The 13,477-nt window shown below is 39.3% G+C and overlaps 1 protein-coding gene across 1 annotated transcript in view; it reads left to right on the top strand.

Annotated features, from left to right (window-relative positions):
- CFAP58 (cilia and flagella associated protein 58) overlaps positions 1 to 13,477 on the top strand; it is a 99,163-nt gene that overhangs the window by 31,300 nt on the left and 54,386 nt on the right. Inside the window, exons 10-13 of the mRNA XM_077877724.1 lie at positions 4,572 to 4,733; positions 5,520 to 5,666; positions 12,128 to 12,268; positions 13,035 to 13,258. Coding sequence (XP_077733850.1) covers positions 4,572 to 4,733; positions 5,520 to 5,666; positions 12,128 to 12,268; positions 13,035 to 13,258 — 674 coding nt within the window. The remainder of the gene's footprint in view (positions 1 to 4,571; positions 4,734 to 5,519; positions 5,667 to 12,127; positions 12,269 to 13,034; positions 13,259 to 13,477) is intronic.

The following is a 13,477-nucleotide window of genomic DNA, read 5'->3' as shown; positions in this document are numbered from 1 at the left end:
AGGGGACATTCTGCTGACTAAAGGTTTTGCTCCTATTTAACAATCCACACATTTTATGAATTTTCAGGATTTGACATTGGTTTGAATGATTTCCATCGAAACAAATTGAGTTTCAACACTTAGAACTAAATTGCTTTGTAAATTGTCTTTTCCCTTAGTTTCAATATTTTTTCCCATTGTCATTTAACTAAAATACCTTTGATTTTCCTTGTATCATGATGAGTTCTTATTATTCCCAGCTTCAAGAAGCCAGAAGCAAGTGCCCTGTGATTTCCTGCACTGTTATGTGCAAAAAGATGAACCCTGCTACTGGATGCCCCCAAAAGAAATGCCCTTGGCCATATCCTTTCTCTGGAGCATTATTCTGCCTCTGAAAGGGATGATTCTTGTTATAACATCTCTTAAAGTGATTGAAGGAGCAATTTTTTTCTTTTCTCTGATGTGTGCTGCTTGATATTCTGAATGCTGATGATACCGTTCAAAGTATTTTCAATCCAATCATTTCACTGGCCCCAAAGAGGATGATCATGTCCATAGAAAGGCTAAATTTAATTTTTAATTTTTATTTTTAAGATTTTATTTATTTATTTATTTGAGACAGAGAGTGTGTGCATAAGCAGGGGGAGGGGCAGAGGCAGAAGGAGAAGCAGACTCCCCACTGAGCAGGGAGCCTGACCACTGGGAACTCTGGGAACTCCATACCAGGACCCTGGGATCATGACTTGAGCAGAAGGCAAATGCTTAACCAACTGAGCCACCCAGGCATCCTAGAAAGGCTAAATTTTAGTCCAAAATAGTGCCTTCCCCCCCCCCCCTTTTTTTTTAATCAAACGACAGATCCCCAGTAATGGATATCTTATTTAGGTTTTACAGTTATTTCTAAAACTTACACATTTTAGTTACCAGTGGTGGTACCTTAAAGACCACCTGCTACTCATTTTGAAGGAATCTACAGATAGGGATCAAAGAAATGATGGGAAAAGTAAAGAGGTTTCTTTTCATTTCAGATCAATCCACATACCTTTTCTCCAAATCTCCTTGTGTCGGATTTTTAAATTTTGTTCCTTCTAGGCCCTCAACCATTCTTACTCTTTGCTACTTTATTTACATACAAAGTGGACGATCACCTTTAATAACAATAAAACAGTGAAAGCATATAAAAATACTTGGTACGAATCTAGTGGCATACATTTAAAAAATGGGTTGAAATAGGTACTTCTCTCAAAAATACGTACATACATCAAGGTTTGACTTGAAGAGAAGTAGTAAATGTGAGAAGATCATTAACTATGGAAGCCACTAAAAAAGTTGAAGAATTTTCTCCAATACTCGCAGAGGGCCCAAAAACTTTAGAACTGAGGTTTTCAAACTTTGAAGAATCAAATAATTCTCTGGCTACATAACTTTAGAAAAGGTGCTGCTCAGGCACTTTGCATTCTTTTGGGAGTGATACCGATTGACCTTGCTTGCATTGATAGAGAACCCATGCCTTCCGTGGGGATAATGAGTAAAGACTCCAGGTCTGGGAGAGAGCTTGGGGTCTGATGTGAGTCCTTGGTTGGGATGGCTGAAGAATAAAAAGGAAGAGGTAGTTCCCACAAATTATGTAAATCCGAAATATTAACTGCTCAGATTATATGTGTACAACCATTCTCAGAAGAAACTATCCATTAACCTTCCAGTGTTTTTTTTTTAAAGATTTTATTTGTTTATTTGGATTTTATTCATTTATTCATGAGAGACATAGAGAGTTAGAGGTAGAGACATAGGCAGAGGGAGAAGCAGGCTCCATGCAGGGAGCCTGATAGGGGACTTGATCCTAGGACTCCAAGATCATGCCCTGAGCCCAAGGCAGATGCTCAACCACTGAGCCACCCAGGTGTCCCAACCTTCCACTGTTTGATTCTCTCATAACACCTAATGCATGTCTTAGTTTCCTGGTTCTATTTATTCCTTGACTACACATTCTGTGGTGGAGTCATTCACTAGAGGTGAACTTGAGGATAGGGAATGTGTCTTATTGTTCTTTACGTCACTAGTGCTCTTACAGTGCCTGCCATTGAGAGATAAATCCTCTCAATACATGTTTATTGAGTAAATGAATAAATGGGTGAGTGAATGAATGGCTGAACAGAAAGATACTCTGTTCACTTTACCAAACTAGTAGAAACCTTGATATTAAAATAAAATGGAAAAGAAAGTTATAGACTTAGATCACTTGTGAATATGTACGCAGAATTCTAAATGAAACTCTAGCAAACCAAATTCAACAGTACATTAAAAGAATCATCCAGTATGACCAAAGAGGGTTTATCCTGAAACCGCAAGGATAGTTTTCTATTAAGAAAACTATTGCTGGCACTATGGAAATGTAAAGTGTTACAGCCATTTTGGAAAGCAATCTAGCAATATCTATTACAGTTAAAAATATATATGTCTTTTGAGCCAGATATTCCACTCCTGGGAATCCATCCCAACAGAATTGAAAACACAGTGCATAAGGACACATGTACAAAGATGTTTATTGCAGCAGGGTTCAGAGTGGCAAAAAAGTGGAAGCCAAGCTAATGCCCATTACAGAGGAAGAGCTAAGGAGATGATAGCTCAGCCACACTGTGGAGTGTTAAACCACCTTTAAAGAGAATGAATTAGACCTACTCTACATGATTCTCCCAAGTATTATTGAGGGATTAAAAAGCATACAAATATATATTAGAAGATCACATTTTGCTAAAAAATAAAAACAAAACCTGAAAAGCAAGACAAAGGAAGATAAACAAATCCCTGTGTCTGAATATTTACTAGTTGAGTAGCTATGGATGATAATACTTTTTTTAACTTTTTTTTGACTTAAATTTCCTTTGTAAAATGAGGGTGATAATAATGCACATCTCATAGGATTTTGTGAAGATTAAATGAGTTAATACATATAGAATGCCTGGTACGTAGAATGTGTCTGAGAACTATTAGCTATTACTGTGCTAGAAGGCCTGAGTAGAAGAATATGTAGAGTTCAAAGAAAAATGTGGATGAATACATACTAAATTGTTAATCATTGCTTTATATGTTGGTAAGGGGTTGATATGGGTAGAAGAGAGAAGGAAGGTCCAGATAAATAAGTAAAAGGAAAAAAATATTTCACACTGCTGAATTTATTTAAAATTATGGCACATGGGGCTCTGTACAAAGAAATAAAATTAAAATACTTGTAAAGGGAAGCATTTATTAGTAAGTGTATCAAATTAATAGACCCAATAAGAAAAAAATGGTACAAAATAATATATGCCAAAATGCATTTACTAAAATTTAATCCCATCCCTCCTTAAATATATCTAAGAAAACTTTGAAAGGTGTTTATTTAAAGATATAAAGGATAAATATATTAAACACTAGGCATCATTACCTCTGATGGGAAAACTTTAGAGTTTCTTGGAACGTATTTTCTGGCATACTAATTCCACAGATGGAACGAAAGGCTTATGTATAGCAGTGATTCGGGAGCATGTTGCTCAGAGGTAGCCCACACTTGAGTCCCACTGACTATGAACATGGCAAAAATCTAAGTACTTTTTGATCATTAGGTTCTAGATAAAATGCCTCCTCTTCAGAGGAAACTTCCCTGGCCATGTGACTGCAAGGACATGCCCTGCCCTCTATTATCTGTCACATTGCTGTTTATCTCCTTTAGCTGTAATCATTAATTAAGGGAATGCCACTGTGAGGCAGTAAAACTCTGGAGAATTTTCTCTTTGTATGTTCTAGCTTTTGTCCAGACCATAATTCCATTGATTCAATCAGTCCTCCTTGCTAAAGTTTTTCTTCTTAAGGAATTTTCGAAAAAGTTTGTCTTTAAAAAATCAATTTCTGTGGACACTGCAGCTGAGTCATGATTATGTAATTTCAACGGTATGGATTGCTTGTTGAGAAGTTATTGGCTCACGGTGGAATTCGGTGCCTGTGTTTTTCATACTTGCAAAAAACAGGCAGTTATTCTCACATCTCATCTTGCCTAGAAATGTTTTGAGCACAACAGAATGCATTTTTATGAAGTCCTTTGAGTTTCCCTGATGGAGCGAGTTTGACATTGGCAAGACAGCGTTTTGATTACTATCGATGTCCAAAGGCCACTTTTCTTTCTGGTGGTTAAATTTATAAAGCTGTGAGTGTGGCCAAACAGCTAAGTTATCTCTTATCTTTCTTAGTGCTCCATGGGAAGATCTGTTTAAACCCGTGCCTTTTCTTTTTCTTTTGTTTTTTGGTGGGTGGGTGTTCCCGAGAGGTTTTCAGAATTCAAAGAATTCCTTTATTTATTTATTTTTCTTCTTGTGATCACAAAATAACTGTGCTAAGCCTTCATGCTTGAGCAGAACTCTAGTGTGATAAAATGTATGTTTGCCCCTAATCAGCTGGGCTGAATTTCTGTGTTGTACCGCAGTGATTATAGCCTCAGTCAGATTTTCTACCAGCTGTGAACATTTCTACCAGCTACCCTTAGATCAAAATCTGTTTGTCCCAAATTGATAACCACAGATTGGGTCTTTAACCCTTTCATATACTTCTTTCTTCTCCAGCTCCTCATGAACATGGAAGACATAAAAATCCGTGAAATGCAGATTTTTGACTACAAGAAAAAAATCGCTGAATCAGAGACTAAGTTAAAACAGCAACAGAACCTTTATGAAGCTGTGAGATCAGACAGGAATCTGTATAGCAAAAATCTGATTGAGGCTCAGGTAAAGAATATATTTATGTCTTTACATTTGACTCCTCCCCCCATCTGGGTTTAAAGCAGTTTCTGTTTTCCTGATGGCAGAATTTAGAACAGGGCAAGCAAGAAATCTCAGGGAATTCACCTGAAAGAGAAGATCAGTTTGTGCAGAATTATCAGGTTGTTTGAAGTGGAAATGATACAACTCAATGGGATGTGAAGATCATGGTCCTGCTTTTAATTATTATGTAGAATTGCCATTCTCCTGTTTCTAATTTTTAGAGCTGCTAATAGCTATCATGACTCAGAGGGGAGCAGCATGCTCTTGTCATTTAATTGCAGATCTTTGCTTTGTAATCTTTTAGTTATAATGTTTGTTGTGGGGCCAATTTCTTCCTTATAAAATGAGGAATAGATGTGCATATTGTGTGTGTGTGTTTGTCATGTGTTGTGTTTTTGTGTGTGCTGTATGTGTTGCGTGTTTGTTGTATGTGTTGCATGCAGTATGTAGTGTGTGTTGTGTGTGTGTTGTGTTTTGTGTGTTGTACGTATGTGTTTGTTGTATGTGTGTTGTGTATGGCATAGTCATTACGCATACTTTGTATATATCTCATGAGAATATTTTGAGAGTTAATGCTATGAAGTACTTGGTTGATGGGCACAAGATACAAAGGAACAGCCCAGTGGTAATTGTTCAGACCATTGTTTTGAGAGAACCTCCTTTAAAAGCTATTGAATATGTATTGAATTCTATACAGATGGTGATGTCTATTTAATTCACTTTCAAAGATTCCTTCTTTCATTTTGTTAGGATGAAATAACAGAGATGAAGAGAAAATTAAAGATTATGACCCATCAGGTAGATCAGCTGAAAGAAGAAATCTCAGCCAAAGAGTCAGCACTTGTGAAGCTACATCTGGAACAGCAGCGGATAGAGAAGGAGAAGGAAACTTTGAAGGTACAGAACTTAGAAGAAAAGTGATGGACCAGAAGAAGTCTGTCTGTTTGCCCCACTCGCGGCAGGCTTCATGCTCACTGAAGGAAAGGGGACAGGGACAGCAACCAGGGACCCAGGAGGATGAGCTCTACTACCTCTAGGTCAGGCTTCCTTATGGGGAGTGCTCCCAGGTGGAAGGGGGAGGAGGCCAGTGGAGATGCATAAGTACCTACTTCACCTGTGCTGCTACCATCACATCAGCAGAAGAGAACATAGCAGGTGGGCAGTGCCCAAGAAGTCCTGGAGGTTACAGACTTGCTATAGTCCCTTTGCATTTACAGCCTGAGTCCAACACCCACATCCCACTCTTCCAAACTCCTCCTAAGATGGTGCTGGCAAGACCTTTTGTCCCTCTGCTCCTAATAGTTGTTTGCTTTATGTGCACCTGACTTTTCTGCCCACACTATCCTTAGCCACTCTTCCAGGGAACCACCTCTGTCTTCAAATTTATTACTAAGACAAATCCTTTTAAATCTATGAACTTAGCATGTTGTATGTCTACTAAGATAATACAAAAACTTTTTCCAAGTATACATACCAAATAATTATACCATTATTTCAAATGGTATAATTTCAATCCTTGAACCAAAGTTGTTTTACTATACACATTCACTAAACCTAATGTATTTTTCTTTTCCTATCTAATCCAATAGATTTCCCTTCTAATCCATTTGACCAAGAATTAAAAAGGAACTTCTTAGAGTATGAAAGTATTACTTTCATCTTGAAAATGTATATACAGAATATTCATGCATGTTTATGAGCCACTTGGAGGAACTATCTATAGCAAATGAGAGACCTGGTGTCTTGGTTTCTGCACATAATAGTTTTCAAAAATAATTCTTTTTTTTGTGTGAAGATTTTATTTATTTATCCATGAGAGACACAGAGGGAGGCAGAGACATAGGCAGAGGGAGAAGCAGGCTTCTCTCAGGGAGCCCGATATGAGACTTGATCCCGGAACCCCAGGATCACGCCCTGAGCTGAATGCCGACGCTCAACTGCTGAGCCACCCAGGCATCCCTAAAAGATAGTTCTTATCTTGAAAATGTGCAGCTGGTGTTGGACACTTTAATACCAAATTTCCTTGATTCCAAAATGCCATAGATTGAAATGTGCACTCTCAATTTCCTAATAGGTTTTGTCAACTTAATGATAGGTCTTCATGGAAATAAAACTACTACAGGAAATCAAGGCACATTTGGTATAAGAAAGATCAAAATACAACAGAAAAGATGTGATAATTGATATTTATCTGAGACTTTCATCTCCCCACTCTAGCTTATGATAAAAAAGGAATAAAAAAATTCTGCATTAAAATTAATTTCCATATGAAGAAACATAAATATATATTTTTTTAAATTGGAAAATAGCCTGCATCTTTGCCCCTGTTCTCTTTGTTTGTAAAAATAATTTTGCAGATGGTAACTTGTTCCATCCCAAAGCCCGTAGTGGGATGTATTTATTTACCATTGAATGAATCAGAGGAATCTTATAAATATTGCTTCACCCATGGGCCTCATGGACCCTTTGTTAGCAAGGCTTCCATTTAACTCTATTTGGTACATCATATTTTTCTTTTTATAGGATGACATCAATCCTCATCTCTTACATCCCCAGCTAATGTTCTTTTCAAAAGATTATTACCCCATAATGGGGTCCAAGGTGGAACTAACTGCCTTCTACCAAATTCTGCTTTAGAAAAAACAATATCCTAGGTAACAGATCAATTATTCCTAATTCTCTAGAGTTTGACTTTGGTTAATATTTGTTTCAGTGATGTCCTCCATCATCATGCATGTGTAGCTCCAAATAAGCAACATAATAAAAGAAAATAAAGGGCAAGAGGGCTCTGTTTTTTGGTCCAGGACTAGCAGAGCTGGGAGTGGGTGAACATGGTAGATGAGTATAAAAGATTTCTGCCCTGGAGAGTCTGCTCTAAATGGGGAATCCAGGGTCTGGAGAGCTTGGAGCCGTCGATTATAGAAAGGTGATTGCTTTGGACTTATTGTGAAGCCACAATGACTTTTCTCCCTAGCATTTCCCATTGAGGTAAGAATGAGGAATAGAAAAAGGATGTCCGCTTGCTTTATTCTTTGAGGTTATCCAAGGGTGACTTGCAATGGTGCTTCGACTGGATAATTTTGGCCTATCATGAAGCCTGTTTGACATTCTTTAGAAAAATGTGACAGCTCAAATGTTGAGTTTCAGCCTCTTGACTTTTTTAGCCTCATATTTGAATCACGTTTCACACAGGTCTCTGGATTTCATGCATCTGAAGTTTGCAAACCAAAACCCCGGAGGGAAGGGCAGATTTTCAAGTAACCTTGCTCCAAGAGACATTTAGCTTATTATTATTGGGTTCTACAAAGCTTTGTGGGCACACAATCCCTCATGGAAGGGCAAGACCCCTATTCCCCCACCCTGTGTGGTAGACCATGAGACACCTTTTGATAGGACAACCTAATTTACTTCTCCAAGATGACAAACAGTTGTCCATAATAGATCATCTTTGTCCTCACTCATCCCCCTCAAAAGAAACATCTTGCTCCTTTCATGTTTCTTTTTCTTTCTCAGTTGCTACCCGGCCCTACTGACTCCTCAGTATTCTAGACATTGTCAGCACATTATGGTTATGACAGAATGTCAATAGTCCTCATAGACATCGCTGCATGTGTGTTCATCTGCCCATTCCGTCCCAGCCTTGTTTCATCAGTGCTGACGGAGCCATCTCATTTGGAGTGTCCTAACAAGCCCCTGATCTGCCTCATCACCTCCAAATCATCCCACATCATTCTGACAGCACTTTGATTCCTGGTGAATAATTCAGCAGCAGATTCTTTATGTCCAGAGCCCAGCATCACATTAGTGACTGGCTTCGGGACACCTTATCCTTTTACTGGGATGACCTGGATGGGAGAGAGAGGGAAAGCCTAATTATTCCCATGGCTGGAAAACTTTAGGTCTTAGATGTAAAGGGATGGTTTCTGTGAAATGCAGTGAATATTGGGATCATGTGCAAATGGGTGAAACACCTGTGAGTCTGATTTTTAAGATATGATTTATACCTGCAGCCAAATAGGATGATATATGTTCTGTAAACACCTGCCACAAAACTAATTGTGGAGTCAGTGACTAACAAGTGTGTCCTGTGAGTGTATTACAACTTCATACCACTGGTAACACCTTGAGAATTGTGGATACCCAATGGTCCACCCAGAACATTGCTTGATGTGCTTTTGGGCACATAGCAGTTACCATCTTTCCTGGGTAAGACAGCTCAGATTTATAGCTGCTAAATGCATTAGATTCAAGGTATTTTGTTGATGTTAACATTTGCTGCCATAGTCTAATGCCACATCTTGTTTACAGCCCATAAATTTATGACATAAGGAGACCACTCAGAATTTTGATATATTATGAAAAAAAAAAACACAGCAATGCCAAACGCGTGAATGGTTTTACATTTCAGACAGATACTTTTACACACCGTTGATTGCATTTTAATATAACAGGGGTTTCATTTTGTTCTGCTGATGGATTCTGATCAGCTTTTGGCACTTAGGAACAGGGAAGGGAATGTTGCACATCTGGGAAAATAAAAGTTTTATTAAAGAAAACATGAGCCAAACAGGTATTTATGGCTGTCTTCATTGTCACCGTAACTGATGATAGAAAGAGAAATGCTGGTTCTTTGCTCTCTTTCCCAACAGGCAATCCCCCAAAGTGGTAAATACTAAGAAGATCTTTTCTCAATACTTATTTCCTTTTGCTTATCCCTGGACCAAAACATATTTTGTGAGTGAACAAACCAAATGTCACAAAAGAACCCTTTGGTTTCCCATTAGCCAGATACATTTCGTTTGTGACATTACATGTCTGATCCTAGGTGTGCTGTATCTTCTATTGTTGGAACAAAAGCTTGAGGTATGGAATTAATGGTTCTTGGTCTTCATGAGTCCAACTCAACTAGAGTTGGGTTGGGTCACAGGCACTTGCAAATATGAGGTTTTCTATCTCTTGGTGAACTTTCTGGGTGGGTGGGGGAGGGAGGTCCCAATGCTTCCTTGAAGGAAAAATGTATTACCTTTTTACTGTCATTTGCCAACCTGTTAGCCATTAAGAGTTGGGGACTTAATATCATTTTGTCATCTCCCTTATGTTTCCAGGCATGGGTGAAATCAGAGCTTTCTTCTCATTTGTTTCTTATTGTGCTGACCTGGTCTGTCCTTCCTATGTGGGCCTAGGACCTCTCAAGACATACTCTTCTTTCCTTTAGTGTGAATGCCTCAGTGGCTCCCCATTGCATACTCTGTACAGTGTGTGGCACACAAAACCCTTCCCAGTCTGGCTCAGTTTTACCTCCTGCTATTCCCTACCTAACACTCTAATCCAGCCACACTGGATGCTTGGCTGTGTGGTGAACACACCAGGTACTTTACAGTTGCATGCATGGTGCATGTTTAACACCTTCCCCCAACACAAGCCTCTCCACTTAGGAAATATCTGTCAGTTGCCAAAGCTCTCACTAGTTCCTCCCTCTAATCCCTAGGCAGGCAGGAATTAGAAGCTAATTCCTGGGTACTCCCATGTCCTTTTTCACCCAGTAGATAGCATTTCCACTGTGATGTAGTTGGTTATATTTGTCATTTCTAATGGATGATGAGTCCTTCGGGTCTTACTTTTTTGTATTTCGCTTGGAATAATTGGGTAGTGATAGCTTCGGGAGCACAGGATTTGGAATCAAAAGATCTGGGTTGGAATAAACTCTGCTGTGTACTAGCTGTGTGACCTTGGGCAAGCTAATTTGTTTTTCTTTGTCAATTACACATTGCATTTATAAAATAAGATAAGAGTAGGGATAAGAGTAGCTTGCAAAATGCCTGGTATTATGCCTGAGGTATTTAGGTCACAAGCACTTGAGAATTGGAACGAATGTGTCCTTTAATGAGATGCATTTTCCTTCTGAAACTGACCAGTTCATGGTACCCTGTCCCCATGACTCTTACTATTTCCATATAACCTCAAGAGAGTCAAGATCTGAGCTCTCCAGAAAGCTTCCCTAACAACCATAGTACTTTGACCTCCTATAGCATCAATTCACTGCGTGATACTGAAAAATCACTGCCTGGACTTGTTAATATTCACATAATACTTGTATATCTTATTTTCTCATCTAGATTGGAAACATCTTAGGAATAGGATCTATATATCTCTTTATACTGTGACATCTCTGCTGTTCCATCAAGACCTTTTATAAGGTAGATAGTTGGCTCCATCTTTGTTAATTTAATTTTTGCTTGCAACAGGCTTTATCTTTGTAGTTGATGTGCTGGTGGTGTTAGGACCATTACGGGAGCTGGTGTGTACAAAGGTCCTCCCCCATCTTCATCCCTACATCCTCCTTGGCACTATTCTTTGTGAATCCTCACCTTGTTTAGCTGGTAAGGGAAGAGCTGCTGAATACCAATGAAACCTCTGCTACACGTATATAGAAAAGTGATGGAAATCCCTCAAGGGCACAACTCATAGAATAAACATGATCATGGTAATGTGCACTGCTTTTTCTTTTCTTTTCTTTTTATGAATTTATTTTTTATTGGTGTTCAATTTGCCAACATATAGAATAACACCCAGTGCTCATCCCATCAAGTGCCCCCCTCAGTGCCCGTCACCCAGTCACTGCCACCCCCCGCTCACCTCCCCTTCCCCCACCCCTAGTTCGTTTCCCAGAGTTAGGAGTCTCTCATGTTCTGTCTCCCTTTCTGATATTTCCCACTCATTTTTATCCTTTCCCCTTTATTCCCTTTCACCATTTTTTATATTCCCCAAATGAATGAGACCATATAATGTTTGTCCTTCTCTGACTGACTTACTTCACTCAGCATAATACCCTCCAGTTCCATCCACGTCGAAGCAAATGGTGGGTATTTGTCGTTTCTAATGGCTGAGTAATATTCCATTGTATACATAGACCCACAGCTTCTTTATCCATTCCTCTTTTGATGGACACCGAGGCTCCCTCCACAGTTTGGCTATTGTGGACATTGTTGCTATAAACATCGGGGTGCAGGTGTCCCGGCGTTTCACTGCATCTGTATCTTTGGGGTAAATCCCCAGCAGCGCAACTGCTGGGTCGTAGGGCAGATCTATTTTTAACTCTTTGAGGAACCTCCACACAGTTTTCCAGAGTGGCTGCAGCAGCTCACATTCCCACCAACATGCACTGCTGTTTCTTTACAGGCTTGTGTGTGTGCATGTATGTGTGTGGAGCTTGTTTTGCTTGTGAGAGTGATCAAGCCAGGTTAAATGAAACATCAGAGGAGAATATAAGAACAACTGTACCTCTAAATCTGGGCCATGAAGACCCAGGTCCTACTGCCCTAGAGCAAAAATTGTCTGTATCTTTCACTCTTTGTCAGGCCAAGCTGCAGAAACTAAGACAACAAGCTCTGGAGACCAAACACTTCATTGAAAAGCAGGAAGCGGAAGAGAGAAAACTCCTGCGAATCATTGCTGAGGCTGATGGGGAGAGGCTGAGACAGAAGAAGGAATTAGACCAGGTAGGAATATCTCCTCATTGGACCTGCAAACCTCATCAGCAGACATAACTGTTTGATTCAACTTTTCATGAATCCTCATTCTCCTCTAAGCTCTTGCATTCAATCTATTGGAAGAACAGTAATAGAAAGCCATCTTCTGTTGATTAATTATGAAACATTCACTCACTATTCAAGTCATATTGAGCACTTACTATCCCCGAGGCACCGGGGGATGCACTGGCCAACAGGAAAGTAAGGTCCCTGTCCTCAGGGAGCTTACATTCTAATACAAGACTAACTGCTCACATGTAATTGCAACTAATAATTACATAATTCTGGAGTTAGAAACTCAAAGGTATAATTAGGGGATTAGAAACTTAAATGCTTTCAGAGATTTGGCAGGTTGAAAAAAAGACAAATTGGCCAGTGTAAGACAGTAAGGAGTGGTGGAAACTGGCAAGAGCTAGCCCACCATAGAGTCATTCAAATTTAAACAATAAAATAATGGATTGGGAAAAAATCAAACACCCCAAACACCCATGGGCCAAGAAATAGTGGATGATGATGATGATGATGATGATGGATAATTTGTCGTACTCTTTCTCTTTCCAACGGGACAGCAAATATATGGGAGGAGCTCAGTGTTGACCGTGTAGCAGGATATTGCCCACTGGATGCCTGGCACACATAGGCCTTTGAGAAATCTTTGACAGAATGAAAGAGGCTGCCATAATGAAAAGTGAGACTTTTTGTTCCCTGATGACCATGCCTTTCCCTATTTTTCTAGGTCATCAACGAGAGAGATATCCTTGGGTCTCAGCTTGTTCGGCGCAATGACGAATTGGCTTTGCTCTATGAGAAGATCAAGATCCAACAATCTGTGTTGAATAAAGGCGAGAGCCAGTACAACCAGAGGGTGGAGGACATGAGAATTCTCAAACTCGAGATTAAGAAACTTCGCCGAGAAAAGGGAATTCTTGCCAGGAGTGTGGCTAATGTTGATGAACTCAGGTAATAGGAAGCCCTTCAGAGGTGAGGGCACTATGGTCTATGAGGAGCTTCTGAAATGACCTTATGTTCATTACTTGTTGGTCATGGAAAGTCTTTATCAAGTTGTATAAATTAACGTTTTATATGATGGAATTATTAGCAAATAATGAGAACAACTTTTCCGTAATTTAGAATCTACCTTGTACCCATTCTATGTCACACACACAAAATGGACTAGTT

The sequence above is a fragment of the Canis aureus genome, chromosome 29 (genome assembly GCF_053574225.1).
Source record: "Canis aureus isolate CA01 chromosome 29, VMU_Caureus_v.1.0, whole genome shotgun sequence".
NCBI lineage: Eukaryota > Metazoa > Chordata > Mammalia > Carnivora > Canidae > Canis > Canis aureus.
The sequence above is the reverse complement of the archived record's forward strand: the minus strand, read 5'-3'. Positions and strand labels throughout refer to the sequence as shown.